The following is a 26863-nucleotide window of genomic DNA, read 5'->3' as shown; positions in this document are numbered from 1 at the left end:
AGGTATCAATGGAAAGAGGTATCAGAAGTTCAAAATCAAGCAATCAAATTGAGCATGGATGTAGTGGAGACCCAAAATCCACCTGTAAGATAATTGGACAGTCCCTCTCAGAAGGGCAACATGGAAGGGATGATAAACCTAGAGATCAGTAGTATAGCACTAATGAACCACACAACTATCCTCTAGTTCTTTAATATTTCCTCCCCTTACTATTACGGTTTTTGTTTTACCTCATTAATCTTGTTAGATTTGCCTATGTTCATTTGTACAATTAAGATCATTCTATACATGAAAGCCAAGATAGATAACCCTTCAGAAACAGGGAGTAATGGTTCCCTAAGGGTACAGGAAGGGGGAGGAGGGGTAGCTGATAGCATTGATGACTGTATAACCCCATTTGAGGAGAGCGAACAACAGAATTGTATGTGAAAAACAATAAAATAGATAAAAATAATAAGGACTCCTGGGGGGTAGGGTGGGGGGGGAGAGGATAACGGGAGCTGATATCAAGGTGTTCAAGAAGAAAGAACGTGTTTTGAAACTGATTGTGGTAGCAATTGTACAATACTGCTTGATGCGATTGAACTAAGCAATGTTGTATCTGTAAGCACTCCCAATAAAATGATTTTATATATATATATAATTTTATTTCTCCTTTTTTATAAGGACTTTATATGGAGCAGTAGTAGTCATCCTTGCTTGATAACAGGTGTATTATTTTTTTCTTAACTCCTGCAATCCATTCACCAATGATTATCAATTCATCTTGAGACTGAGAAAGTTGTTAGAGAATTTTTCGATTTCTTCATCACTCGATTTCCCTGCCTTCTTTTGCTGCCGATGTTTGCATTCCCATCACCAACAGTGAGCTCCGGTGTAACAATGGTGAGGAGGATGCAGGGCCAGGCAGTGTCTGGTGCTCGTGTCCATAGGTCACTATGAGGTGTAACTGACTGTGACCCAACCAGAACAATTGACCTTGAATTTCCTTTTGAGGCAATCAAAGGGGCTTGGTCCGGAAAGGGCTGAGAGCCACCAAGGTACCGGTGCCGGCTCTACATGGCGCTGAGAGGAGAAGACAGTCTGCAAAATCTCCCTGGGTTCTTTTCGTGGGTCCCCTCACCCTCTTAGGCTGCTTGGCAGAGCCTGGCCTATGAGAAGGAGATCTGGAAGGAGATTCTTGGGGGAGGGGTCCAGAACTTGGGTCCCCCGGTTAATGGGTGAACGAGTTTGCATAAGAGCTGGGCAAAGGTGAAAGGACGATGCCCTGTCCCCAATCCTTCATCCCTTCGTTCCGCTTCATTGATACTCCCACCCCCTTCCCAGCCCTCCCCACTCCAGGCAGCTAACTCCACCCAAACTCTGACCTCTTCCCCTCTATGTACTCTGGCTCGGGACAGCCAAGACAAGAGAGAGGCCAGGACAGCATGAGTCGATCACTCCCGCATCTCAGCCAACTCTGCCCGGTGGGCTCCCAGGATGCCTTGGCTCTCCGATCATCACCACCTGGTCTGAAGAGTCCCTCATCCCCTTCTGGGGCCTCTCTGGGTGGGTCTCTTCCCTGGGGCCTCAGCTGTCTTCTGGCTGTGCAGGTAGGAGGTATAGGTGTGGGAGCTGGTGGCGGCTGAATCGGGTGTGGGGTGGTGGTGGCGGGCGGTGGTGATTGATATGTGTATGATGAGAGACCGCCTGGAAATTGCAATTCCCTTGAAGACGTGCCTGTCTGAGGACCACCTTGCCTCTCCCTGCAGCATATCCTGGTCCTGGCCTGCCTGCTCTGCGTCACTCACCTGCTCCTTCTCCACAGCCTCCTCCCAGGAGGACTCTCTTACTCCCCCGCCCAGCTCCTGGCCTCCAGCCTCTTTTCAAGTGGTGTGTCTACTGCCTTGCAAACCTGGATGGGCAGCAGGTGAGGGCACCTCCCTGGAGAGCGGGGCGGGGCGGGTTGGGGTCCAGGAAAGTAAGGGAGACTCAGAGGAGTCTGTTGGGCTGCTACGTGTGCCCAGACGGCCAGGGCTGCTGTTCCTCCAGGCTACCTCTTGTCCAGGCTCCCTCCTTCGAGTTCCTGATCCCTGCACTGGTGCTCACCAGCCAGAAGCTCCCTATGGCCATCCGGACACCTGGGAACTGTGAGCATAGAGCAAGCACGTGGGGTGGGTGCTAATCTGAACACACAGGTCAGGTGGGGGCTGAGTGACACTGGGCAGTGGTGGCACTCGATGCTGTAGGGGCCTTGGAGCTGGGCCAGGCATCCGAGAGGAGCTCAGTGCCGTGGGGCTACATCTCACCCATTTCTCTCTCCTCTTTGCTCTAAAACTTTCCCAGCCTCCCTCGTGGTGCCCCGCCTGTGTGGGGGCCCTGGCTGCCATAGCCCGGACCTCAGGAACGCTTCTCTCCGGGAGGTGAGGTCCTGGGGTGCAGAGGAGCTAAGGTGGTGGTGGGGGGTCAGAATGGAGAGGTTCCAGGAGAAGGACCTATCCCTGGAATGGACTAGGAGGGCCGGCTGAAGTCAGCCTGATTGAACACAGTGCCCTCTTCTCCACGCCTCCAGGTGTCCGGAGCAGTGGTGGTCGCCGGGCTGCTGCAGGGCACACTGGGGCTGTTGGGGGGCCCTGGCCGCTTGTTCCCTCACTGTGGGCCCCTGGTGCTGGCCCCAGGACTGGTTGTGGCGGGGCTCTCTGCCCACAGGGAGGTAGCTCTGTTTTGCTCCGCTCACTGGGGCCTGGCTTCGCTGTACGTGCGTGAGTCCCAAGAGGTGTGGAATGGTGGCCAGACGAGGGTGGGGGAGTGGGACGAGGGGGAGTGTGCTGCTGCTGCTGGCCTCCCCAGATTTCCAGTCATCTGGGTGGGACATGACACGTTTCTGGATTTTAAGTCCAGACTTTCCCTTGGTTCACCGAGTCTCCCTGACTTTCACACTGCCTCCCCTTGTGCCCTAACAAGGCCCTCTTACCCCTTCGGGTAGGGATTTCCTCCTCTGGGACCCCTCTCCACATCCACTAACACCCCTCAGGACCCTGCTCCGTCTTGCTTCTAAAGCTCCTTCTCTGGCCTAGGCTTATCCTGCTCATGGTGGTCTGTTCTCAGCACCTGGGCTCCTGCCGGCTCCCTCTTTGCCCCTGGAGGCCAGCTGCAGCCTCTCTAACTCGAGCGCTCAGTCCTGCCTTCCGGCTCCTCTCGGTATGTGGGGCTGGGCAGGGGCAATGGAGATTGGAGGGCTGGCATGGAAGACCCACTTGGCCCCCTGCCTTTGGGCTTCATTCTATCTCGCCACGCTGGTTTGGAAGGTCCTGGGGGGTAGGTTCTTTTCTGTCCCTATTTTGCCCTCAGGTGCTGATCCCTGTGGTCTGTGTGTGGGTCCTCTCTGCCCCGCTGGGTCTCAGCACTGGCTCCCTGGAGCTGTCTGCCCCACCGGAGGCACCGTGGTTCTGGCTGCCTCACCCCGGTAGGTGTGATCGCCCTCTTTTGTATTCCCCATCCAAGGCTGTCTGTTTGAACTCACTGAATGGGTGTTCTATGAGTTCCACCCTCCAAACATGTTGGAAGAGGGCACTGGGCTTCTGTGAAGGGTGGTGGGACAGTGTGGGCACAGGTATGGGTGCCAGTTGAACAACATGATGAGTATGATGTCACTTGGCTCTACATGGTAAGGATCCAGGGTGGTACAGTGGTTCCGTGCTGGGTTGATAACCGCAAGTTTGGTAGTTCAAAACCACCAGCTGCTCCTTGGAAGACTGACAAGGCTTTCTACTCCCCTGAAGAATTCCAGTCTCAGAGACCCACAGGGGCAGCTCTACCCTGTCCTATCGGGGTACTGTGAGTTGGTGCTGATCCCACCGCAGTGAGTAGGCATTTGGTTGGCTGTCTGTACATAGGAAGGCCGTGAAGTGCCAAAGGTTTTTTTTCCATCTCTGTGGGTCACAATAAAGACATAAGTAGGAGAGGGGCATTGCAAACCTGAGGGCTACTTTCTACCTCTCCCCTCAGGGGGTTTTATTTGGGTCAGTGTTTAAAAAAAATCTATAGTTTCCACTCCCTGATTCTCTATTGATATTACTTATCAGTGTATGCATTTGTTACCTATTCCTGCAGGGACTTGACTTGGTGACCTATGTCTAAAGTTTGTGTTTGAGGTATTGAATAGAAAATGTGCTCATTAAGTCCTGTTGAGTACTGAGTATCAACCAGTCACACGAGAGGGGATAGAGTGATGACTGCCCTCACAGAGCTTACAGTCTGCTGGGGAACACAGCTACTCATTAAATAGAGTCAAGTAAGTGTACAATTGTAGTGGTGCGAAGTGCACCAAAGGGGTGGTGCATATGTGTGATGCATACTCATAGGGAAATTTGGCTGTCAGGGAGGTGAGCAAGGTATTATTATTTAGAATTTCCATGGGGTGTTATGTTCATCTTTTAATTTTTAATAGTTTTATGGACATATAATTCATGTACCCTGCAAGTCAATTGTTTATAGCTTAAATATATTAAATAATCAATTTTAGAATGAGGAAAAGTATTCTTCAGGAGTGATCATTGAGCTGAAGTGCCAGAGATGAGTAGGGGGCACATGCACAAAGGCAGAAGAACAGTCTAGAAAGTGAGACCATCACACACAAAGGACTCGTGCTGGGAGGGAGCACAGCAGGTAGAGAGCCTGGGACAGGCCAGTGGGTCTGGAGTGAAGGAATTGAGGTGGAGTGCAGTGACGGATGGAACTGGAGAGACCAAAGGGCCAGACCAACGTGGACATTGTCGACTAGGCAGATGGACCTTTATGCTCAGTGATATGTGGTTTTATCCCAAGACATTAACCTTTATGCTAAGATATCAGTGGTTTTATCCCAAGACGTTATCCAAAGGCAATGGGGCAGCTAGGATTCTTACAGCACAGGTGATGGATAGGAGGGGTGTGGGGTTCTCTATACCAGAGCTCGGCCCCCAAGCAACTCTTTCTCTCTTCCCAGGTGAGTGGGACTGGCCTTTGCTGACGCCCACAGCCCTGACCGCAGGCATTTCCATGGCCCTGGCAGCCTCCACCAGCTCCCTGTGTGGCTATGCTCTGTGTAGCAGGCTCCTGCATCTGCCGTCTCCCCCTTCACATGCCTGCAGTCGAGGGCTGTGCCTAGAGGGTCTGGGCAGTGTGCTGGCTGGACTCCTCGGGAGTCCTATGGGCACTGCATCCAGCTTCCCCAACGTGGGCACAGTGAGTCTCACCCAGGTATGGTCCTCACACCAGGATCGGGGGAGCTGCAGGCGCAGGAGAGGGAAGGGAGCTCACATTGATGGCCAGCCACTTCACACTAGTTGTCTCACTTAGGGAGGTGCTTGGCAGGGGCATCCTGGGAATCTGGGGAAGATCTGGAACCTTATTGAATTCCTATGCATCAGACACTGGACAGGGCCAGAGTCCCAGAGAGCAGTCAAAGTCCCTGCCCTCTTGAGGGACTTCAGAGGAGAGGCAGACAATGAACCCAATATAACACAACAAAGTAGAGGGTGGTAAAGGCGTTAAGTGGGGGAGTGGGATAGCACTGAGTAAAGGAGGACCCTGCAGATAAGGGGCAGGGGTGCCTTTTGGGAGAAGTCCCATTTGACTTAGGGCCTTCTCCCAGTGAATTAGGAGGAGCTGGTCAGGTGACAATATGGGGTGGCAGGTGCACTTTCTAGTGTCTCTTCTCCACTAGGCGGGGTCTCTGCGAGTAGCCCATTTGGTGGGGATTCTCTGCATGGGGCTGGGGCTCTCCCCCAGACTGACTCAGCTCCTCACCGCCATCCCACTGCCTGTGCTTGGTGAGTAGATGTCTCAGCAGGGCCGCTAGGGAGCCTAGGGCCAGCCAGCGGTGTACTCTCTCACTGTGACACCCTCCCTAGATGATGGATGAGTTTGGGTCGCCTGCCCTCATTGTCTCAGCCCAGGATCTTGGACTCTTGCCTGGGCTTCTTGCAGAATCAGAAGTAAACCTTTTGGTGGTCTGCCCCCTTCCCCCCATACCTTGCCCAGCTCTGCACTGCCCCTGCTGTGCCCATCCTCTGGATTTCTCCCTTAAATGCAGGCGGGGTGCTGGGGGTGACCCAGGCAGTGGTTTTGTCTACTGGATTCTCCTGCTTCCACCTGGCTGATATTGACTCTGGCCGGAATGTCTTCATAGTCGGCTTTTCTATCTTCATGGCCCTGCTGTTGCCACGATGGCTTCGGGAAGCCCCGGTCCTTCTCATCACAGGTGGGAAGAGAGGGAGGGGAGGGGGAAAGCAAAGGCCCTCCAGACCCCTGGCCCTACACTCTTTTCTGGGCCTTGGTATAAACAGTCTCCCCACTGCCTTATTGCACAAACATGTAATGAGCACTATGTTAGTCACTCGTGATGCAAAGATTCCCCCAGGTCTAGTAAAAAAGATGAGATGTCTGTGTGTGGGGGGGTGGAGGTGGGGGGACGGTGGGGGGGCGGGGAAGCAGCAGTTTCAGATAAAGAACTTTGATATTCAACGGAGCCCTGGTGGCACAGAGGGCTAAGCCAACTGAACAGTTGGCAGTTTGAACCCACTGGCTGCTCTCAGGGAATAAAGATGTGATGTTCTGCTTCCATCGAGGTTTAGAACCTTGGAAAGCCCACAGGATAGTTCTGTTCTGTCCTATAGGGGTCGCTATAGCTGAGTCAACTCGGTGGTAGTGTGTATGTTTCTGTGCTTGGCGCTCAACCATGAGAGATGGCTTCTGCCCGAGGGTCTGGGTAGGTTTTACAGAGAAAGTAATATTCAACTGGTCTTGAAGGGCGGTAAGGTATAAATATGTTTTGTGAGAACAAGAGTGTCTTGATGGTGGACTCATCACCAACAAAGCCACAGAAAGAAGTCAAGTTCAGGGCAGGCCCTGAGAATGCAGCAGCTAGCTTCGTTCCTCTAGAGCAGGGGTTGGCAAACCGAGGCTCCCGAGCGGTCGATGGCTCTTTCAGTACTTACATATGGGTCTGATGTGAAATGGGGAAAAAATTTAAAGAATAGTATTCAGATAATGGTGATTTCATTTGTTTGTAAAAATATATTTATGGCTCTGGAATAATTTTTAAATTGTAACAGGATTGGCTGTTCCGTCGCAAAAGATTGCCGGTCCCTGGTCTAGAGCAATGGTTCTCAAGGGGTGATTTTGTCCTCCTGAGGACACTTGGCAATGTCTGGAGACACTTTGACCATCACAAATGCGACTAGGGTGGGTGGGAGCTACTGACACCTAGTGTCTAAATGCCAGGGCTGTTACTACACATCCTGCTATGCACACGATGGACCATAATCCCAACTCGCAGTGACCCTGCCGAGTAGAATTGCCCCGTCAGATTTCCAAAGCAGCAAATCTTTATACAAGCAGATTGCCACATCTTTCTCTTAGTGACTGGTGGGTTTGAACCATCGACCTTTTGGCTAGCAGGGGAGTGCCTTAACCACTGTGCCACCATGGATTCTTATCAAAGAATATCCAGTCCAAAATCTTGAGAGTCTTATCATCAAGGCTAGGTGGTAATAAGTGATAGATAACGTTGAGGCTTTTATACCACACTTCCCAGAGAAAGAGCCTGGTGTACTACAAGCATGTCTGGAGGGTATGGGTTCTCAGAAGTTAGGCTGTTGAACAGGTGTCTTCTGTAGAGGGTTTGGGTGTGGGCAGTGGAGAGTAGAGGGGAGTGTGGGGGCAGGGCGCCAGCTAAGTCTGCACAGAAAGAACTAGTCCTAGTCTAACACTTAGGCTCGGCCCAGAAGGATCAGAAGTCTCAGGCCTTGGAGTGTAGAATCAGCATCCCCTTCCTGTTTGGGCCCTGTAGGCTGGAGGCCCTTGGATGTGTTCCTGCGATCACTGCTGACAGAGCCCATCTTGCTGGCTGGACTCTTGGGCTTCCTCCTAGAGAACACCATTCCTGGTAAGACAATCCAGGCCGCAGCAGCCTGGGAAGGACCAGAAAGTCAACACTCCTGGGTTCGCACAATGGCCTGACCAACCTCTCTTTTGCAGGCACCCCGCTAGAGAGAGGCCTAGGTCAAGGTCAAGAGGTTCGGATGCTTCAGACACCCAGAAAGAAGGCTGTTCAAGAGTATGGGCTTCCTCTTCCCATCCAAAGCTTGTGTGCCTGCCTCCCCCAGTCCCTTCGTTGCCTCTGCCCACTGCCTGAGGATGTTGGGGATAAGGAAGGAGAGCTCTCTGATCCAGGAGAGACAGCAGACTTGCTGCCTGGTTTTGGGGAGCCAGAGTTTGGGCCTACCAGAGATGGGTTGAAGTCCCAGTAATTCCAGGATGCCTACTTCTGTATGGATGGTTCAGTCTGCGGGGAGTCAGCTCCCAGGCTCTGCTTTCTCCTAGGGAGAAGGGTGTGTGGGCATATAACCTGGGCCCATTTAAAGACCCCATTTTCCTCTAGGTGTGTGTCTCTTTTTCTCTGAATCAGGACTAACCGGTCCACAACTTTCTCCCTGGGAGCAGCTAGCGGGTTCCAACGTCTTACGAATGAATGAATGACATGTTGCCTCTACATTCTCAATGCCACTTAAATTCCAGAATCCTGTTGACCAATATTTATTGAGTGCCTCCCACATGCAAGGTCCTAGAACTACAGTTAAGGACAATGCAGGGTCCCTCTCCACTCAAAGACACCTAGAAACCCCTGCCTTCTGCTTTGCATTTTGGTGAATCAGTCTATAATAAAGATGAAAACAACTCTTTGTTGTCCAAGCAAAGAGGAAGGAACAATTCATTCGGATTAGGGGGGAAATGGGAACGTTTCTGCAAAAGAAGCGGTCTGGAGGTTGGCTTCAAGCAAAGGAATGGGTGGGGAAATTTTTCCAGGCTCAGAGATCTTCGGCAACCCTCCTTCCCCCCTTCACCCCCCACCCCTCAAGTTGTGCGAAGTGCTAGGTGATTTGGGGAGGTTTCAAGTTTCTCGGTGGTGCAACCTAAGATATGGAGGTGAATGGAGAGATGAGGCCGGAGAGGCGAAGAGGAAGGTCGAACAATGGGGCTAGGTTTAGGTTAAGGTGACCAGACGTCACGCTTTTTAACTATTTTCCCCGCGTCCCGCTGCGTTTTAAATAAGTCCCGATTTTTGGAAAAAATGCACGATAAGCTAGGGTATACGGTTTTCGGCTATTTCGCCAGGATACGAGTTTTATCAATGGTGTCCCGCTTTACCAATGTTAAAATCTGGTCACCTTAGTTTAGGTGCTAAACTTTAGGAGCAGTTTAGCTTCCCTAAAACTCGCGCAGTGCTGATTGAGGACCTGAGATCCAGCGACATTCAATCCCTTTAGACCAGAGGTTGGCGAGGGAGTGGCGAGGAGGGCCTTGCGTTGATTACAAATCCAAACGGAGGCTCCCCTAACCTTCAGCTCCCTCGGTATTCTTTCTACTCCGTTACCGTGACTCGGAGGGAGTTGCCCACCCTCTCTCCTGGCGGCCCCGGTGCCCCGTGGCCCGCCAGCTGCAGCCCGCACCTCAGCTCTGCGGGTTCAGAAGCCCCACCCCCGTCAAGCCCGGGCTCCGCCCCAGCGCGCTCAGGCCCCGCCTCCCCGTGGGGGTGGGGTGGGGAGAATGCCTCCACTCTAGGCCTTTCGGTTTGCGCGGGCGACTGCGGCGGGGAGGGTGGGACATCTCGCGGCCGCTCACGGTAGGTGCGATCGATCGGGCCCGAAACTGGGCCGGGGCCTGGGTCAGGCGACAGGAGGGCTCCTCAAATCCTGCGGACGCAGCAGGCACTGGCGCGCTCTCCCAGAAGGGACTGCGCGCGCGCGGCCGCGGTTCCGAGGGAGGCCTCCGAAAGTGGGCGGGGCCGCGCGTGGCGCGCCTGCGCAGCCCGCCTCCTGCCTGTCAGGCCTGGTGTGTGAGGCTTGAGTGGACCCCTTCCCGCGCGGGCTGCTTAGTGGGACCGAGCTGTCGGCTCGCGGCTTTGTCAGCCCTGGCAGGTCCCGAGCCGCGCCTCAGGGCAGCGGGAATGGAAAGGCAGCGGGCGGGGCGTCTTCGAACGAGGACGACGGCAGCGGTGCCGGGCCAGGCCCCGTGGGTGGGGCTGTGGGGCTTGGGCTCGAGGTCGTTCCGCTCCCTGGATCCAGGCGTGGTGCCGCGCGACGGTCGCTGGGGCCATGCTGCCCTCTGCAGGGTGTCCAGGAATTGCCTCTGAGAAGGGCTGCGGCCCAGGGGTTGGATGGATATTCATTCTCCCGACGCTGCGGCCTCCGCTCTTGACCCTTGGCGACCCCCACCCCTTCCCCTCTCAATATTAAAAGGATGAAACGAGTTCATGTGAATATCAAATAAGGCCTTGAAGGCGGGATGAGATGCAGGGGTCACAGATTCAGAACGGGACGTGCGTGGTGGGGAATCCAACGTCTAAGTAACCAACGCCTTTGTGGGACCACTTGGCCCTGGCCCCTTTTTAACTCTCCCCGCGAACCCCCTAAAGCTTGAGGGTTCGGGGTTTCGACGCGTTCTGCAGCGATGGGCTAGGGTTGATTCTGACTCATAGGGACCCCGTAGGACAGGGTAGAACTGCTCTGTTTCCCAGACTAACTCGATGGGAGTAGAAAACCAGGTCTTCCACCAAGAGCAGGGAGTGGTTTCGGATGCAGCCCACATAGTGGAACCACAAGGCCCCTACAAAGGGCTCGCGTGGTATGCACACTGGTGGTGGTGGTGGTAGGGTCCGGTAACAGTGACCTTTGGCAGCGGGGAACTCTTCTCTAATGAGCACTAGCTTATCATTCCAAGACATTCTCACCCTGGAACATCGCAGGAGGCATTGAAGTAGCTGAAATCTGATCCTCCAAACCAGGTTTTGTAGCCGCAGCAAATAAAAATCACCATCTATTTACGTTTCCCCTGTTAGTGACTGTGCAAACCATGTTCTATCACAGAGCTGTGTTTCAAACACTGTGTTATGGTTAGAAGAATCGCTTAGGCCGGGACAATGACTGGAAGAACAGCAAGAGGCTAATCAGACCTAAGTTATCCCAAGACTCCTCCCCAACACACGGATGTTGTATTTATAGACTGAAAAAAAGAAAATAAGTTATATCCCCTTTTAACTCCACAGGGGGGAAAAAAAAAAGTTTTTTTGATTTGTTGGGATCAAGCAACCATAGTTACTGAACATCCGCTAGGCCAGTGGTTCTCAACCTTCCTAATGCCACAACCCTTTCATATAGAAACCCTTTCTTCATGTTGTGGTGCCCCCACCAACCATAACATTATTTTTGTTGCTACTTCATCACTGTCATTTTGCTACTGTTATGAATCGGGAGACCCCTCTGAAAGGGTCTCGACCCACAGGTTGAGAATTGCTGTGCTAGGCTAAAACTAACATTTTAGCTGTTGGTGTAGGAAAATTGATTTCTAAACATGTCTGGGTAGGCAACCAGGCCTGGTGTCATTGGTGCTGAGGGTCTAGGCTGGGATGTGGGAAATGGGCTAAGTGGAGGTTGCTTCCCTGTCAGCTTCTGTGATGTGCTGTGCCTTTGGTGCACATGTTCCTACAAATGCAGATTCTCAGGGAAACAGGACCCGAGGCTGTTGTGGTTTCTCTGGGGCCCAGAATTTATGAGCTCTTTTGTGCGTATCTTTGATCCTTCCCAGAAGTTGCCAATCACTTTTATCCAGAAGGAATCAATCTGTATAAAAACAAATTTTGTTTATACTATCAGAGGATCGAGGTTAATTTCAACTCTAGCTTGAGAACCTGGTTTAAGGGAATCTACTTCCCACGCCCCTGGATCCCGAGTGCCTCAGCTTTATTTTAAAATACCAAACAGCTTAGATTTCTTGCCCTTGGCACTTATGATTTATGGTGTTTTATAAGACAAGATTATTCTTTCTCTTCTAGAAGGTCTGGGAATGGGAGCATTGACAGGAACATGATAAAGACGCAACAAGAATGCTTTCGGTTTCTACATGGTTAGATTAGAAAGCAGCAGTGCTAATATGGAGGTGTAGACAATAGAACAGATATAGTCTTCTCTCCTCTGGGAACTTAATATGGGGCGGGGAATCTTCTGAGTTCCAAATAGACTTTAAAAAAAAATCATTCTATTGAGGGCTCTTGCAGCTCTTATAATAATCCATATATCAATTGTATCTATCACATGTGTGCATATGTTGCCATCCTCTTTTTCAAAGCATTTTCTTTCTACTTGAGCCCTCCCTTGGTATCAGCTCCTCTTTTTTCCCCCTCCCTTCCCCACCCTCCCACCCTCGTGAACCTTTGAGAAATGATCAATTATTGTTATTTTCATCCACTGTCTCTCGTCACCCATATTTCTGTTGTTCGTCCCCCTCAGGTGGTGGTGGTGATGTGATATGTTGATCATTGCGATCAGTTCCCCCTCTCTTCCCCCTGCTCCCCCTCTCCCAGTATGGCTGCTGTTGACGGAGTCTTGGGGTGCAGTAGGTAAGAGCTCAGCTGCTAACAGGTTGGCAGTTTGAACCCATCTACCCACTTCTTGGGAGAAAGTTCTAGCAATCTACTCCTGTTAAGAGGACAACTAGGAAATGTATGGGACTCCAGGAGTCAGAATGGACTCATTGGCAGTGAACCACAAAGATCGGTATGAAGCTGCTTATAACGGGGAGAAGATAAATCCATGCTTTCTGTTTGATCAGGGAGGACTCTCATAAGATTGCTGTTGATAAAGAGCTGTCTGAGCAGTGCCTTTGCTAAGTTCCATCTCTCCCACAGATGGAGGAAGTGGAACAAGGCCTGTTGATGCAGCCATGGGCGTGGCTACAGCTTGCGGAGAATTCAGTCTTGGCCAAGGCTTATATCACCAAGCACGGCTATGCCTTGCTGGTGTCTGATCTTCAACAAGTGTGGCACGAACAGGTGGATGTTGGTGCAGTAAGCCAGCGAGCCAAGGTAAGTGTGAAGAGCTGTCCTGGGGTGGGACAGTCTTGATGGACATAATTTCTTTCCCAGTGAAAGTCAGGAGACATTCATTCAGCTAGCTTGTTTCCCTGTAGGTTGCCAAGGAAGACTGAATCAGGTTGAGACAATTCCAGGTTATGTCTAGCACTTCCTCCTGTAGTCTTGGGATCTTTCCTTGTGGTCGTGTGTGAGTGTGTGTAGCTTCTGTACTATATACAGTACATATATACAGTCCAGAACCCAGTACCTGATCTCTGCAGGCAGTTTGGAAACGGATTTGCCCTAGGCAGAACTGTAAAGCAGACTACTTGATCTTTGCGATGCTATCCTTTTGGTACACGTCTATCCTGATCTGATGTTACCGTCTCACGGGCACTGTCTTAATGTTAGCTGTAGTGTCCTATGGCTGTTACTCGAGTTTCCATTTAACACCCTCCATCTTTGTATATCTTGCTGTTTCTTTAGGAGCTGAACAAGCGCCTGACTGCACCCCCAGAAGCTTTTCTCTGTCATTTGGAAGCTCTGCTTCGCCCCTTGTTGAAGAACGCGGCCCCCCCCAGTGAAGCTACCTTCTCCTGTGAGCGTGTGGCAGAGACATTGACACTAAGAGTGCGGAGTCAGATCTCTGGTCTCCCCTTCTATTGGAATTTTCACTGCATCCTAGCTAGTCCTTCCCTGGTAAGTGCACTTTAGTGTGTGTATTCGACGGGGGCTGGGCGGCGGAGAAGGGGGTGCCAGCTGCTTGAGATGAATGAAGCTTTAAGAGCTCTTACGTTTTCTTTCTTCTTTTTTAAAAAATCATTTCATTGGAGGCTTGTACAACTCTTATCACAATCCATCCATCCATCCACTGTGTCAAGGACATTTGTACATTTGTTGCCCCATCATTCTCAAAACATTTTCTTTCTACTTGAGCTCTTGGTATCAGCTCCTCATGTTTCCCCCTCCCTCCCTGCCCCCACTCCCTCATGAACCCTTGATAATTTATAAATTATTATTATTTTGTCATGTCTTACACTGTCCGACGTCTCCCTTCACCCACTTTTCTGTTGTCCATCCCCCAGGGAGGAGGTTATATGTAGATCCTTGTAATCAGTTTTCCCTTTCTACCCCACCCTCCCTCCACCCTTGCCACTCTCACCACTGGTCCTGAAGGGATCATCTGTTCGGGATTCCCTTTGTTTCCAGTTCCTATCTGTACCAGTGTACATCCTCTGGTCTAGCCAGATATGAAAAGTAGAATTGGGATCATGATAGAAGCATTAAAGAACTAGAGGAAAGTTGTATGTTTCATTGTTGCTATACTGCACCCTGACTGGCTCGTCTTCTCCCTGAGACCCTTCTATAAGGGATGTCCAGTTGCCTACAGATGGGCTTTGGGTCCTCACTCCAAACCCCACCTCATTCACAATGATATGATTTTTTTTGTTCTTTGATGCCTGATACCTGATCCCATCAACACCTCATGATCACACAGGCTGGTGTGCTTCCTCCATGTGGGCTTTGTTGCTTCTCAGCTAGATGGCCGCTTGTTTATCTTCAAGCCTTTAAGACCCCAGATGCTATATCTTTTGGTAGCCGGGCACCATCAACTTTCTTCACCACATTTGCTTATGCACCCATTTTGTCTTCAGTGATCGGGTCGGGAAGGTGAGCATCACAGAATGCCGGATTATTAGAACAAAATGTGCTACGTTGAGGGAAGACTTGAGTCAAGGCCCAATGTCCATCTGCTACCTTAATTCTTAATCTCCTTTTCTTATAGGAACACCAGCCATTGTATTTGGGGACCATTCTAATCCAATATGACCTCATTTTAACTTGATGACATCTGAAAAGTCCTGATTTCCAAATGAGGTCATCTTCACAGGTGGGGATGGGGAGAGAGGGCTAGGGGAACACACAAATCAGCCCATAGCACTTGCACGCACCTTGTCAGCCAGCGTACTGGAGTTTCCCTTTTCAACTGGTCTGGTTCAAAAGCCCATTTTTAGGACCTAGAATACTGTCACCTCCTGACCTGTAGCTCTATATGTTCTGAGAGCTTTTATTAGAAACTAGTTCATTAAGGGCAGCCAGTAAGAACTGGTGTGTAGGTTTTCTGCACTTGAGTTCTTCCACCTTTTAAAATAAACAGGACTTGTTTTAGTCACTAGAACTTGAATATAGGGTCTTTTTTGTAGACCCGAGGAGTCCTGGTGGCATAGCGGTTAGCTAGCTGAAAGGTTTGGAACCACCAGCCACCCTGCAGGAGAAAGATGGGGCATTCGACTCTTGTAAAACGTCAGTCTTAGAAACTGACAGACAGTTCTACCCTGGCCTATAGGGTCACTATGAATCAACATCTACTTGATGGTAGTGGGTTTGGTTTTAGTTTTTTATTTAAACCTTAATGGTGTCATAGTGGTTATGTGTTGGGCTGTGATACACTTGGTCATGGTCACTGTTCAAAACCACTAGAAGCTCCGAGGGAGAAAGACTGGGTTTCTACTCGGGTAAACAGTTACAGTCTTGGAAACCCACAGGTGGTTGCTATGAGTCAGCATGGGCTCGAGGGCAGCTTGTTTGTCTTTTGATTCAGGAATCCTGATGTCATAGTGTGTTGTGTATGTGACTGCTAAATGGAAGATCAACAGTTTGAAACAACTAACTGCTCTGTGGGAGAGAGATGGGGCTTTCTACTTCTGAAAAGAGTTACAGTCTCAGAAACCCACAGGGGGAGCTCTACCCTGTATTATAGGGTAATTGGGCCAATAGGCCCAGGCATAGGAACAAGTGTGAGGATGGCCCAGGGTTGTACTGTTTCGTTCTGTTGTGCATAGGATCACTGTGATAGTTAAGGTTTATTGTGCCAACCTGACCTATAAACACATATGGGATTAATTGAAGGGCAGAGAAGCAAATGGCTCAGTGAGCCTCGCCTCTCTTGTTCTCTGGTCTCATGTTCTCTGATGGTGGGACCAGGGTGCAGCTGCCTTAGCTAGTTCTCTGCCTCAGCTGGCAAGGCTCATTTCCTGCAAGACATCCCTGAGAAGAAGCCACATGGACATACCCTGATGCAGCCTGGGTGCTGGAAAAGCCACGTGGAGACCCCTGCCAGCACTGAGATGCTTACACACTCACTGATTTGGTTTTCTTCCTGCATTTGGTGTCATTGCGTTTGTTTTGTGAGTTTGAGGAGGAGTTTGTAGATCGATGTCAGACATACGGGCTAATATTGGACTTAGGGGCTTAGACTGGACTGGGTTGGAATGCTTAATGTACAATTACCCTTTATATAAAACTCTCATAAAATATGAGTGTTTATGAATTTTGTTTCTCTAGTCTACCCAAACTAACACAGTCACCATGGGTCAGAGCTAACTCAGTGGCAGGTAACAACAGCAACAACAAAGGTCACAATGAGTTGGAATTAACTTGATGGCAATGAATTTGAGTGTTTTGAGTTTTGAACAATAATATTTAGTATGTAGTAGTCAGTCACATTTGTTGAATTTCTTCTGAAATTTTCCATTCCTGTTATAGATATAAGGAGTGTTGGACTGCTAACCCCAAGGCGGGCAGTTCAAACCCAATAGCTGCTCCATGGGAGAGGGATGAGGCTATTTACTCCTGTACATTCCTGCTGTAGACATACCTGATAGAACTGATTTCAAAGCAAAGCCCCTGTAGCTTTTCCTAAGTGACACGAGAGGGCACTGTTCCCTTAATAATGCTTGTCCTGGGACCAACGATTTGGGGACAGTGAACAGTAAATCAGCAGAGCAGTCTCATTTTACATTAAGCAGTAGCTAGGCAGAACAGTCTCATTTTACATTAGATGGCCCTAGCAGACAGTGAATGAGATTGAAAAGGCAATCTTTTTTGGAAGCCAGTGAGCTGATATAATACTATTGTAATAAAATATGTCTATCCTAGGCAGATTCCTCTCCTTGGGGATTTGTATTAAGGAGAGAGATGGTAGCGCATGGGAGAGGGTGAGGACTTGTTGGCTGGGGGGAAAAGATATCTTTTGAAACATTGGTTTGGATGATGCTTTAAGTTCAAATGCATATCCCTAAAAGAAGAATTGCCAATCCAGGGGAACCTCAGCCCCTGGGGAGGCTTTGTGGAGAAAAGCAGCCCGTGGCCCCTGGCTGGGATGGAGGCGGATACTATTTCAGGCCGCGTGTATGTCAGTGAGGTCACACAGACATAGTTTTGTTTGTTACTCATTCTTGAGGTCGTTTTTCCTTATTTTTTTTGAATGAGTAATTCATGCAAAAGGCAAACATTTCAAGCAGTCTTTAAGAGTCCACAGTGAAAAAATAGATCTCCCTTCTTCTGTTGGTCATTTTTCTTCTCTGAAGTAACTGCTGATAGATAGCAGGTTCTCGTGAACCCTTTTGGAAAGCCACACCCACACACCCACATCTCTATCCATCTCTGTATGCGAGGGAGCCGCAAACAGTGGGAAATGGAATTAGACGCTGCTGAATCCCTGTTGGCATAGTGGGTTACATGTTGGACTGCCAGCAAGGTCAGTGGTCCAAATCCATGGGCTGTTCCAGTTCAAGGGAGAAAGGTGAGGCTTTCCAGTCCCATAAACAGTTACAGTCTCGGAAACTATCAGGGGCACACAGTTCCACCCTGTTCTATAGGATAACTGTGATTCAGAATTGACTTGATGGCAGTGAGTTTGAGCTTTTGGGAATATTTTTACACCCCCTGTGTGTGTGTGTGTGTGTGTGTAGCCCTGGTGGTGTAGTGGTTATGTGTTGGACTGCAATCTGCCAGGTCCACAGTTCAGAACCACCAGCATTTCCAAGGGAGAAAGACTGTCCTATCAGGTCGTTATGAGTCAGTACTGACTCAAAGGCCCTGAGTATACACGTATTCATACACCCAATCAAATATGTATCTCCATATACATATATATTTTCACAAATGTTAGCATGGTATATATACTGTTCAATACCTTACTTTTTTCACTTCATTCTGGAGCTTGGCAATCAGGCCACGTTCATACCTTTAGAAGACCCATCTTGATCTTGACTGGCTGCATAGGTGTTTGAGCTGGATGTACCAAAATGATCTAACTCATCTCCTGTTAAGTTGTTCCCAGTCTTTGGCTGCTATATACAGTGAATATCTTTATCTTTACTCTTTCTGAGTGGAATCCAAAACTGCAAGCTCACTACCAATGCATCAATTCCGACTCATAGTGACCCTATGGGATAGAGTAGAACTGCCCCTGTGAGTTTCTGAGACTTTAAATCTTTATCAGCGCAGACAGCCTCATCTTTCTCCTTAGAGCAACTGGTAGGTTCGAACCAGTGACGTTATGGTTAGCTGCTCAATCCACAACCCACTGCATCACTAGGGCTCTTTTCCTAGTGTAAATGTGTGAATCAATTCCTAGAAGTGGGATGGCTGGGTCACAGTAGATCGATCTTTGATGTTGTTCATGTACAGATGCCAAGTTTTGTCCAGAGCAAGTTTATGCGGCTCACCTCTTATAAGCTGCACGTAGGAGGAGAGTTCTGTTCCTCCACACCCTCTACGACATAGCGAGTGGACATGGAGACGGTGGTGGTTCTCTGCAGGACGTTGTAGAACAGAAAAGGCTTTGGGTCTCTATATTCTAACACTGAGCTCATTGCCACGCCGGCCAACTGTACTTCATGTCTTCCTCTTTTCCGCTGTCTCTTTTTTCTGGTATGTAATCTAATTCTTAATAGTCTATACTTTGACTTTCAGAAGGTTTACCTCTTTGGTCATGTCACGATCGCAGGAGTCACATCCAAAGATCTCTTCGTGGTAGAAAGCTCAGAGCCTTTGGAACCATCACCTGCATGTGTAACTCGGCTCCGCTGTGTCCAGGCTACGTGCGCTGCCTTGGACGGTCAGCGTCTTCATCTAGAAAACGAAGATCCTCGTTATGACATGACTGTGGAGTTGTGAGGATGAAACTGAGAACACATATGATATTACAGTTAACCTCAGCATCATCGTGGACCTGGGAGAACAAGTCGTCAAACTTCCTACTTGCTCTTTTTTAAAGGAAATGCGGACCCTGAGCTGACTGTGAGCTCAGCCATCCTCACGTCCAGGTGCTTTCAGAGCCATGCCTACAAGTCCGGTCTCCTCATTCCCAGTCTGCGATCCTTGCGGTGTTTCCCCTGCTGTGGTTGATCTTGGGATAGAGAGCTGCCACTCCGTCGCCTCCTTGTGACTTGTGAACATTTCTCTGAGAACTCTGAAGACTGAGGGAGATTATAAAGAGCGTTTCCTCCAGAAAAGACTGGCAACTCATGCTTCTAGACTCACTGCACGTCCCAGCCTCATTCCCCATCGTGAGATAGGGGCCCAGGAAGTGTTTGTTGGATGGGCTCATCACCTCTTCATGTGCGGTTCTGGGAATGGAGGCTGGGTCACCGACCACTTCAATGTTTCACCTTGTTGTGTCTGTGCATTTACTTGGATCCATTTACACCTGTTTACTCAGTCTTTCTCACAATCCATATCTTCAAGAGTTCTAGCAAACGTTAGACTACGTCTAAGAACAGAGCAAAGCTCTCTGGAAAGATCTGGAACGAAATCCATTACCTTCGCTACAATGCGTTTCGTGTAACCGACTGATCTAAGGGAAATCATTCAGGTGTTCATCTGACTTTGGGAAGAACCTCAAGGATTCAAAGTGGTGTAACCCTGTCCTATGAAATTATTTGGGCAATAAAAATGTTTACTGATAAAAAAGACACTCAATTCATTGGATACCATTGCTGATGAAACACAATTCCTTCCCAAGGTTCATTTTGTTATATTTACCACCACTCAAGGAAATCGCTCTAACGGCGCTCCTTAGAGAGAGGCTGGTTATTAATTCCAGACATGTCTGTCATTTGAGTACTGCCACCAGATTGATGGCGATGTTGCTTGGTTAGCAATGGCCGTTATGTTTAACTCAACTTGTCCAACATTGGCTGGTTTTCATACAGTGACTATTCGCCGGTTTCTCCTCCTGATCTAACTTAACCAGGACCAAACTAACAAAACAATTTCAAGGAAAGAAGGTTGGGTCTAGAGCAGACAACTTTCCCAAAATGCAGTGTGTCTATTGTATCCTGAATCATCCCTGTACTTCCTGGAAGCTTAAGTGCATGTGAAGCTCCTGAGTTTAGGAAACAGTGCCGGGCTGGGGTATGCAGTGTGATTGTATGAGGCGTAAAACAAGCAGAGCAGCAACTAGTGTCGACATGTGGACTTCACTTCTGGCCTTTAACTCCATGCCACTACCCTCACATACAAGGGCTTGGTTCTGGTACAAAAGCTGCTGTTACTCATACACTTTCTGTCCTCAGACACACACACACACACACACACACACACACACACACACACACACACACACCTCTTCCAGTCTAACCTGAGAGAAATGCCAAAAATTAGAAAACAGAAATTTTCCCTCTTAGTTTGAGCCACAACATAATGGAAGTTGTTAGTAGTAACTTTTATTAAAAAAAAAAATCATAAGTCATGAATATACCAAAGTCCAAAGAGTTCAGACTTCCGACTGATCTGGGTGATTCTCTGGCGGGTGTCTATTGTGGACCACTTAAGTACAATTTCCTTACTTGAAGTTTGCATGGGATGTCTTGTCTAAAAAAACAACCCTTTTTAGATCTAGGGCAGGGCTTGGCGTGCTATGACCAAGGGACCAAAGTTGGCCTGCGGCCTGTTTTTGTAAAGTTGTGTTGCCGTCCAGCCACCCTGTGGCTGCATTCGGGTTACCCTGGCAGCGTTGGGTTGTTAGTAGCAGCCGAGGCTTTGGCTCACAGAGCCAAAAGTACTGACTAGCTGGTCCTTTACAGACGAAGTTTGCCAACTTCTGACCGAGAGCATTTCTCCTTCTCAGTGCTGGGAGTCCATTTCCTCTCCAGGGAAGGGAGAAGAACTCTGGTAATATCGTTTAGCCACAAACAGATGATTGATTTTCCTTGCTTTTGTTGACAGGCTAAGGGGCATCTTGTGTGGGAGAACTTATCATTGTCCTATGTAGCTACACTTTGTCCTGTAAAAGCCTCACCTGAGCTGTGTTCTCGTTCCATCTTGTTAAGAACAAGGTTGGATGAGTGAGCGCTCGGCTTGCAGCAACCGGAAAGAACAAGGTTGGATTCCATCCAGAGTTGCATTGGAATAAAGGCCTGGCGATCTATTTCGGGGGTGGGATGCGGACGAGCTCTGGAAACCCCATGGAGCAGAGTTCTATCCTGACAACCACGAGACTGCCTGGAGTGGAGTTGACTCATTGACGACCCGTTGGATTTGGTGCCTATGAAATGGAAAAGACATTTATCCTTGCACATCCTTTTCTTGTATCTAACACAATGTTGCAGCCAGGTAGTCTTCTCAGGTGAGCCCTGGACTATTAACCACAAGGTCAGCTGTTCAAACCCATCAGCGACTCTGCAGAAGAAAGCTGAGGCCATCCACTTCTGCGAAGATTTACAGCCTCAGAAACCCTCAATTGGGTTGCTGTGAGTCCAGCGGACTCCATGGCAGAGGGGTTGGGTTTGCGGGGGGGTTCCGAATACAGAGTTCGGGATTACTCGGTGTCTTTTGCTAATTACTATCTCTTTCCTCAAAGGTCTCTCAACACTTGATCCGTCCCTTGATGGGCATGAGTCTGGCCCTGCAGTGCCAAGTGAGAGAACTGGCAACATTGCTGCATATGAAAGACGCAGAGCTCCAGGACTACCGTGAGAGCGGGGCGACCCTGAGCCGAGGTGAGAGAATGTCCTCTGGAGGGTTGGGTGGTGACATCCTTCGAGGGCCTTAGAAAAGATAGAGAGAGACATGTTACCATTAAAGAGGTACTTCCTTAAGGGTGGGTGCTGGGTACTTGATATCAGGCAATATTTCTCTCTGTCTCAAGTACCTTGTGAGGGCCCATGTGGCCAATAGAAGCTATAACCGAGTTCGGACACGCCCTAAGCAATGGCAAGGAAAAGAGTCGGGGAAAGGGCTCATAGCAATGCCAGATTGTGCCAGGGCAACATGCAGTTGGGAGCTGCGGAATTTGACTTTCGTCTTTGTGGCAGGAAAAATGCCTAGAGTAGGCTCAGCCACTGAGCTGGTCATTTGCTGCTACGGACTCTCTTCACCTCTGTTTTGACCCATATTCTCTCAGCTCTCTCCACCTGCTGGCCTAGATGTCTCTGAGTGCTGCTTCTGTCTCTTCTTTCTAACAAGTCCCTGTGCTCTGTTCCCTTTTGTATTTCACAGACGACAGCCTCCCCCTAGAACTCATCTCCCTTTTCTCTATCCCTTCTTCTTACAGATCGATTAAAGACAGAGCCGTTCGAAGACCAGTCCTTCTTGGAACAATTCATGGCGGAGGTAAGGGCCTGTTCCCTTCCTCCTGGAGCCGCTTTGCTGCGCGTCCCTTTAGGGGTGCCTCAGTGACGGCTTGCATTTTGGTGTTAAGTGGCTTGTGTGTTTGAAAAACCCTTTTGCCTGAAACAGTTGCCTCCAGACAGCCTGGCCAGGCTTGAGATATACATGGTAAGGCGGGAGAACTAGAGGAAAAGGATGTAACATTTGTAAAACATCTCTGTGAACATGCCTAGCGGTTTCTGTGGGGATTCCATCAGCTTGGTTGGCCAGTTGCTAAAGTTGTGTTTGTTGAGAATTCATCACAACATCTGGATTATGGGAGTTGGGGAGTTGTCATTATTTATTATTTAAGCCCCTTCAGCATCCAGCTGTAGACCCAGGTTAAAAGCACAGTACTACCAGTTGGGAACTGTCTTGTGGCCACAGTAGACTGTGGAAAATCACGGTGTTTACACAAGAGGACAGGCAAAGGAACGAATGTGGAGCAGATAATTGTGGCCTGTCAGAAGGTCCTGCCTAGGTTTCTCTTCTAAGGATTGAGCTTGGCCAAAAGAAACATTTATTAAAAGCCAAATAGGGGAAGTGTTAATAATAGTGACCTTTGATAATGCCAGTCAATATTGATCTTCTCCTTTCCTAACTCCTCTGGGATTTGTTGGTTGTAGAGGTAGCATGTTAGGATTATTGCCCCACTTTCTAATTATACACATTGCCCAAGTTGGTACTTTATTGTGTAAGTAAATAATGCTATTATAGTATGGTTGCTAGATTCTTCATATTTCTGCCTTGTCATTTAAGCTATTTTGTAAGTTTCTTGTAGAGGGGGACTGTGCATCATACTGCTTTTAAACCTGAAAGTCGTTGGAATTGGCTCAATGGCGAGCTGAGTGAGGGAGGCATCAAGCAGGTATTCTTGGTTGGGACCTCTGTTCGCCGGAGTCCGTGGACCCAGCGATGGCCACATTGTGCTTGGGGTCTTGATACTAAGAGCCAAATTTGTGAGGCAAGCGCTGAGTTCATGCACTGGAGGGACTGTAACTCTGTGGAAGAAGGAAAGGATAGATTGCCGAATCCTGCAGCCAGTTGATGTTCAATCTTGATGAGAAAGAGGTACCATCAAACCCAACCCCGTGAGAGAGATCAGGGTTTTCCTAGGCTATTTTTTTTCTCAGATAGTTCCGAGGGTTTATAATCCAACAACACATTCATTGCAAATACCTTTTTCAGCAACATATAAATTGTGACCATACATAGAGACTTCACCAGATGGAATACAAAACAAAACTCACTGCCGCTGAGTCCATTCTCCCTGATGGCAGCTCTATGGGACAAAGTTGGACGGCCCCTGTGGGTTTCCAAGGCTGTAGCTCTTTACGGGAGTAGAAAGCCCCAACGTTCTCCCGGGGAGCGGCTGGTGGTTTTCACACGATGACCTTGCTGTTAACAGCCCAGTGTGAAACCACTATGCCACCAGGGCTCTTACGTGGAATACACAGGAACCAATCACCTGTGGAAAGAGACCATGAAGAAGCTCCATTAAATCAGTCAAGTAAACGCCAGCAGCAAACTGTGGAATGATTATAAATTGCTCATATCCAAGTTCAAGTTGAAGCTGAGAAAATTAAAAACAAGCCCTTGGAAGCCAAAATATGACCTTGAAAAAATCACCCCTGGATTTAGCACCCATTTCAAGGACAAACTCGAGGCACTGAACAGTAATGACTGAAGACCAGACGAATTGTGGGAGAGCATAATATGCAAAAAGAAAATGACGAAAGAAGGAAGTAAAATTATATATAGGTATAAATATACATATATATGTAAATATATAAATACAGGTGCATTTGTCTATGTATGTGTATATATAAGTAAATACAACAAGATAGCAGATGGGCTTTGAGCCTCTACTTAAATCTTACCTCAGTACAAGAATAGTTTGTTCTAATAATGTGGCACTGTATGATACTCACCTTCCCCACATGATCGCTGAAGACAAAATGGGTGCATAAGCAAATGTGGTGAAGAAAGCTGATGGTGCCTGGCTATTAAAAGATGTAGTGTCTGGGGTCTTAAAGCCTCGAAATTAAACAAGCAGCCATCTAGCAGGTAAGCAACAAAGCCCACATGGACGAAGCACACCAACCTGTGTGATCAGGAGGTGTCGATGGGGATAGGTATCAGAAGTTCAAAGACAATCAATCAAATTGAAGTGAAGAAACGTGGACAAAGTGGAGACCCCAAACCCACCTGTAAGCTAATTGGACAATCCCTCACAGAAGGGCCACACGGAAGGGATGATAAATCTAGGGAGTGATATAGCACTGATGAAACACATAACTATCCTCTAGTTCTTTAATATTTCCTCCCCTTACTATTATGGTCTTTGTTTTGCCTCATTGATCTTGTTAGACCTGCACATATTCATTTGCATTATTAAGAGTGTTTAATGCGAGAAAGCCAAGATAGTTAACCCTTCAGAAACAGTAACAGGAGTAATGATTCCCTGAGTGTGTGGGAAGAGAGGGTGGGGAAAAGGGGACCTGATAGCAATGACACTGTGTGATTCCATTCCAGGGGAAGGAATAACCGAATTGCAGGTGAATTGGGTACATTGGAGAGTGTAAGATGTGGCAAATAATAATAAGATATAATATAATAATAAAGGTTCCTGGGGGAGGGGGTAGGGTGGGGAAGGGAGGGGATAAAGGGGAGCTGATATCAAAGAGTTCAAGAAGAAGGAAAATGTTTTAAAATTGATGGTGGTAGGAATTGTAAAATTATGCTTGATCTAACTGAATTATGGATTGTTATAATATCTGTAAGCGCTCCCAATAAAGTGATTAAGGGGGAAAAAAGGACATCATAGGTGAAGAAAGCAACAGGTCACTAAAGACAGGAAAGTAAAGATGGCAACAGTGTGGATGTCAAAAGAGACTCTGAAACTTGCTCTTGAATGTCGAGTAACATAAACAAATGGAAGCAAAATGATGACAAGAGCTGAACAGAAAATCCCAAAGGGCAGCTCTGGAAAACCAAGTAGAGCATTATAGTGAAACGTGAAGACCTGGAGGTGGAACTCCAAAAGAGAAGAACATGCTCAGTAAATCTCAAGCCAAACGTGCTGAAGAAAAAAAAAATCAATCCTCACATTGTAATTCTAAAGGGTTCTATGGACAAAACAGTGATGAAGGAAGCATCAAAAAGAAAAAGAAAATGTAGAGTCCCTATCTGAAAAAAGAATTGGTTGACATTCAACTACTTCGACAAGTACAATCATAATCAAAATCTGATTGTACTGAAGGAAAAAGTCCATGATCCACTGAAGGAATTCATGGAAAACAAGGCTCCAGGAATTGATGGAATACTAGTTGAAGTGATTGAAGCAATGCTGGGAGCACTCACTAACATATGCCAAGAAATTTGGAAGACAGCTACCTGCCTAACTGACTACAAGAAATCTCTATTTGTGCTTATTCTCAGGAAGGGTGATCCAACAGAATGTGGAAATGATTGAGGTAATATCATTAATGTCACATGTAACTAAAGATTTTCTGAAGAGAATCAGAAAGTGGTTGCAGCAGTACATGGTGAGGGAGCTGCCAGCCATTCAAGGTGGAATGAGGGACGTCATTCCTGAGGTCGGCTGGATTTTGACTGACAGCAGAGCAGACCAGAAAGATGTGTTCCTTTGTTTTTTTGACAGTGCAAAGGCATTAGACTGTGTGGATCATAACCAAAATCTATAGATAACATTGTGAAGAATGGGAATTCCAGAACACTTAATTGTGTGTCTGGAAACCTGTGTATAGCCCAGAGGCAGTCATTGAAACAGCACCAGGGAATCAATACGGTGTGGTTTAAAACAGGCAGGTGTGTTGTCAAGGTGTGTCCTTTCACCATGCTTATTTATCTGCTGAGCGAATAATGAAGAGTTTGGCATCGGACTGGATAGGAGGATTGGAGGAAGGCTCATTAATAACCTGTGATATGCAGATGACACAGCCTTGCTTGCTGAAAGAGGGCTTGAAGCATTTCCTGCTGAAGATCAAGATGACAGCCTTTGGTATGGATTACAAGTCAATGAAAGAAGGCAAAAGTCCTCACCGCTGAACATGGTAATACACGTGGAGACAAGATTGACGTCCTCGAGAGTTTCATTTTACTTGGCTCCACAATCAAGGAAGCAGCAGGCAGGAAAACAAATGCCTGATTGGCCTGGGCAAATCTGCTGCCCAAGGTCTCTTTAAAATCTTAAGAGCAAAGATGTCACTTTGAGGACTGAGACACAGCTGTGGTCTTTTCAGCCACCTCCTGTGCATGTGAACGCTGGATGATGGGTAAGGAAGACTGAAGAGTGGATGCTCAGGTATCAGCAAAGGCTATGGGCAGTTCCCTGGCCTGCCAGAAGAACACAACCTTTAGCTGGGAGCACGGATAGCCAGCATGCTCCAGAGAACCGAGAATGGCGGGACTTCATCTCATGTACTTTGGACATGTGATCAGGGTAAGGTGACCAGATTTTAACATTGGTAACGCAGGACACCATTGATAAACTCATATCTTGGCGAAATAGCCACACGGCAGCCGAAAACC

The 26863-nt window shown here is 48.2% G+C and overlaps 2 protein-coding genes across 7 annotated transcripts in view; both read left to right on the top strand.

Moving 5' to 3' along the window:
- The first annotated feature begins 651 nt into the window (after positions 1-651).
- Positions 652-8720, top strand: SLC23A3 (solute carrier family 23 member 3). Of its 5 annotated transcripts, none has more exons than XM_045297074.1 (12): positions 652-1548; positions 1808-1909; positions 2007-2129; positions 2326-2402; positions 2552-2733; positions 3057-3180; positions 3331-3445; positions 4967-5220; positions 5687-5792; positions 6056-6223; positions 7814-7909; positions 8002-8720. In XM_045297074.1, the coding sequence occupies exons 1-12, from the start codon at positions 1380-1382 to the stop codon at positions 8271-8273; spliced, it is 1788 nt and encodes a 595-aa protein (XP_045153009.1). In that variant the 5' UTR covers positions 652-1379; the 3' UTR covers positions 8274-8720. The 5 variants fall into 5 exon arrangements, with proteins under 5 accessions (XP_045153009.1, XP_045153007.1, XP_004701671.2 ...); XM_045297072.1 differs by having other exon boundaries at positions 656-1548; positions 1752-1909; positions 2048-2129; XM_004701614.2 differs by having other exon boundaries at positions 662-1592; positions 1752-1909; positions 2032-2153.
- An 889-nt stretch (positions 8721-9609) lies between these two features.
- The window catches only part of NHEJ1 (non-homologous end joining factor 1), a 110172-nt gene continuing 92918 nt past the window's right edge, over positions 9610-26863 (top strand). For both annotated transcript variants that reach the window (XM_045295846.1, XM_004701613.2), the window contains exons 1-5: positions 9610-9646; positions 12707-12883; positions 13358-13570; positions 21522-21660; positions 22215-22273. In XM_045295846.1, coding sequence (XP_045151781.1) covers positions 12707-12883; positions 13358-13570; positions 21522-21660; positions 22215-22273 — 588 coding nt within the window. In that variant the 5' untranslated portion in view covers positions 9610-9646. The remainder of the gene's footprint in view (positions 9647-12706; positions 12884-13357; positions 13571-21521; positions 21661-22214; positions 22274-26863) is intronic.

Source organism: Echinops telfairi, unplaced genomic scaffold (assembly GCF_000313985.2).
Source record: "Echinops telfairi isolate 266 unplaced genomic scaffold, ASM31398v2 ScPeMD7_3;HRSCAF=10, whole genome shotgun sequence".
NCBI lineage: Eukaryota > Metazoa > Chordata > Mammalia > Afrosoricida > Tenrecidae > Echinops > Echinops telfairi.
The sequence above is the reverse complement of the archived record's forward strand: the minus strand, read 5'-3'. Positions and strand labels throughout refer to the sequence as shown.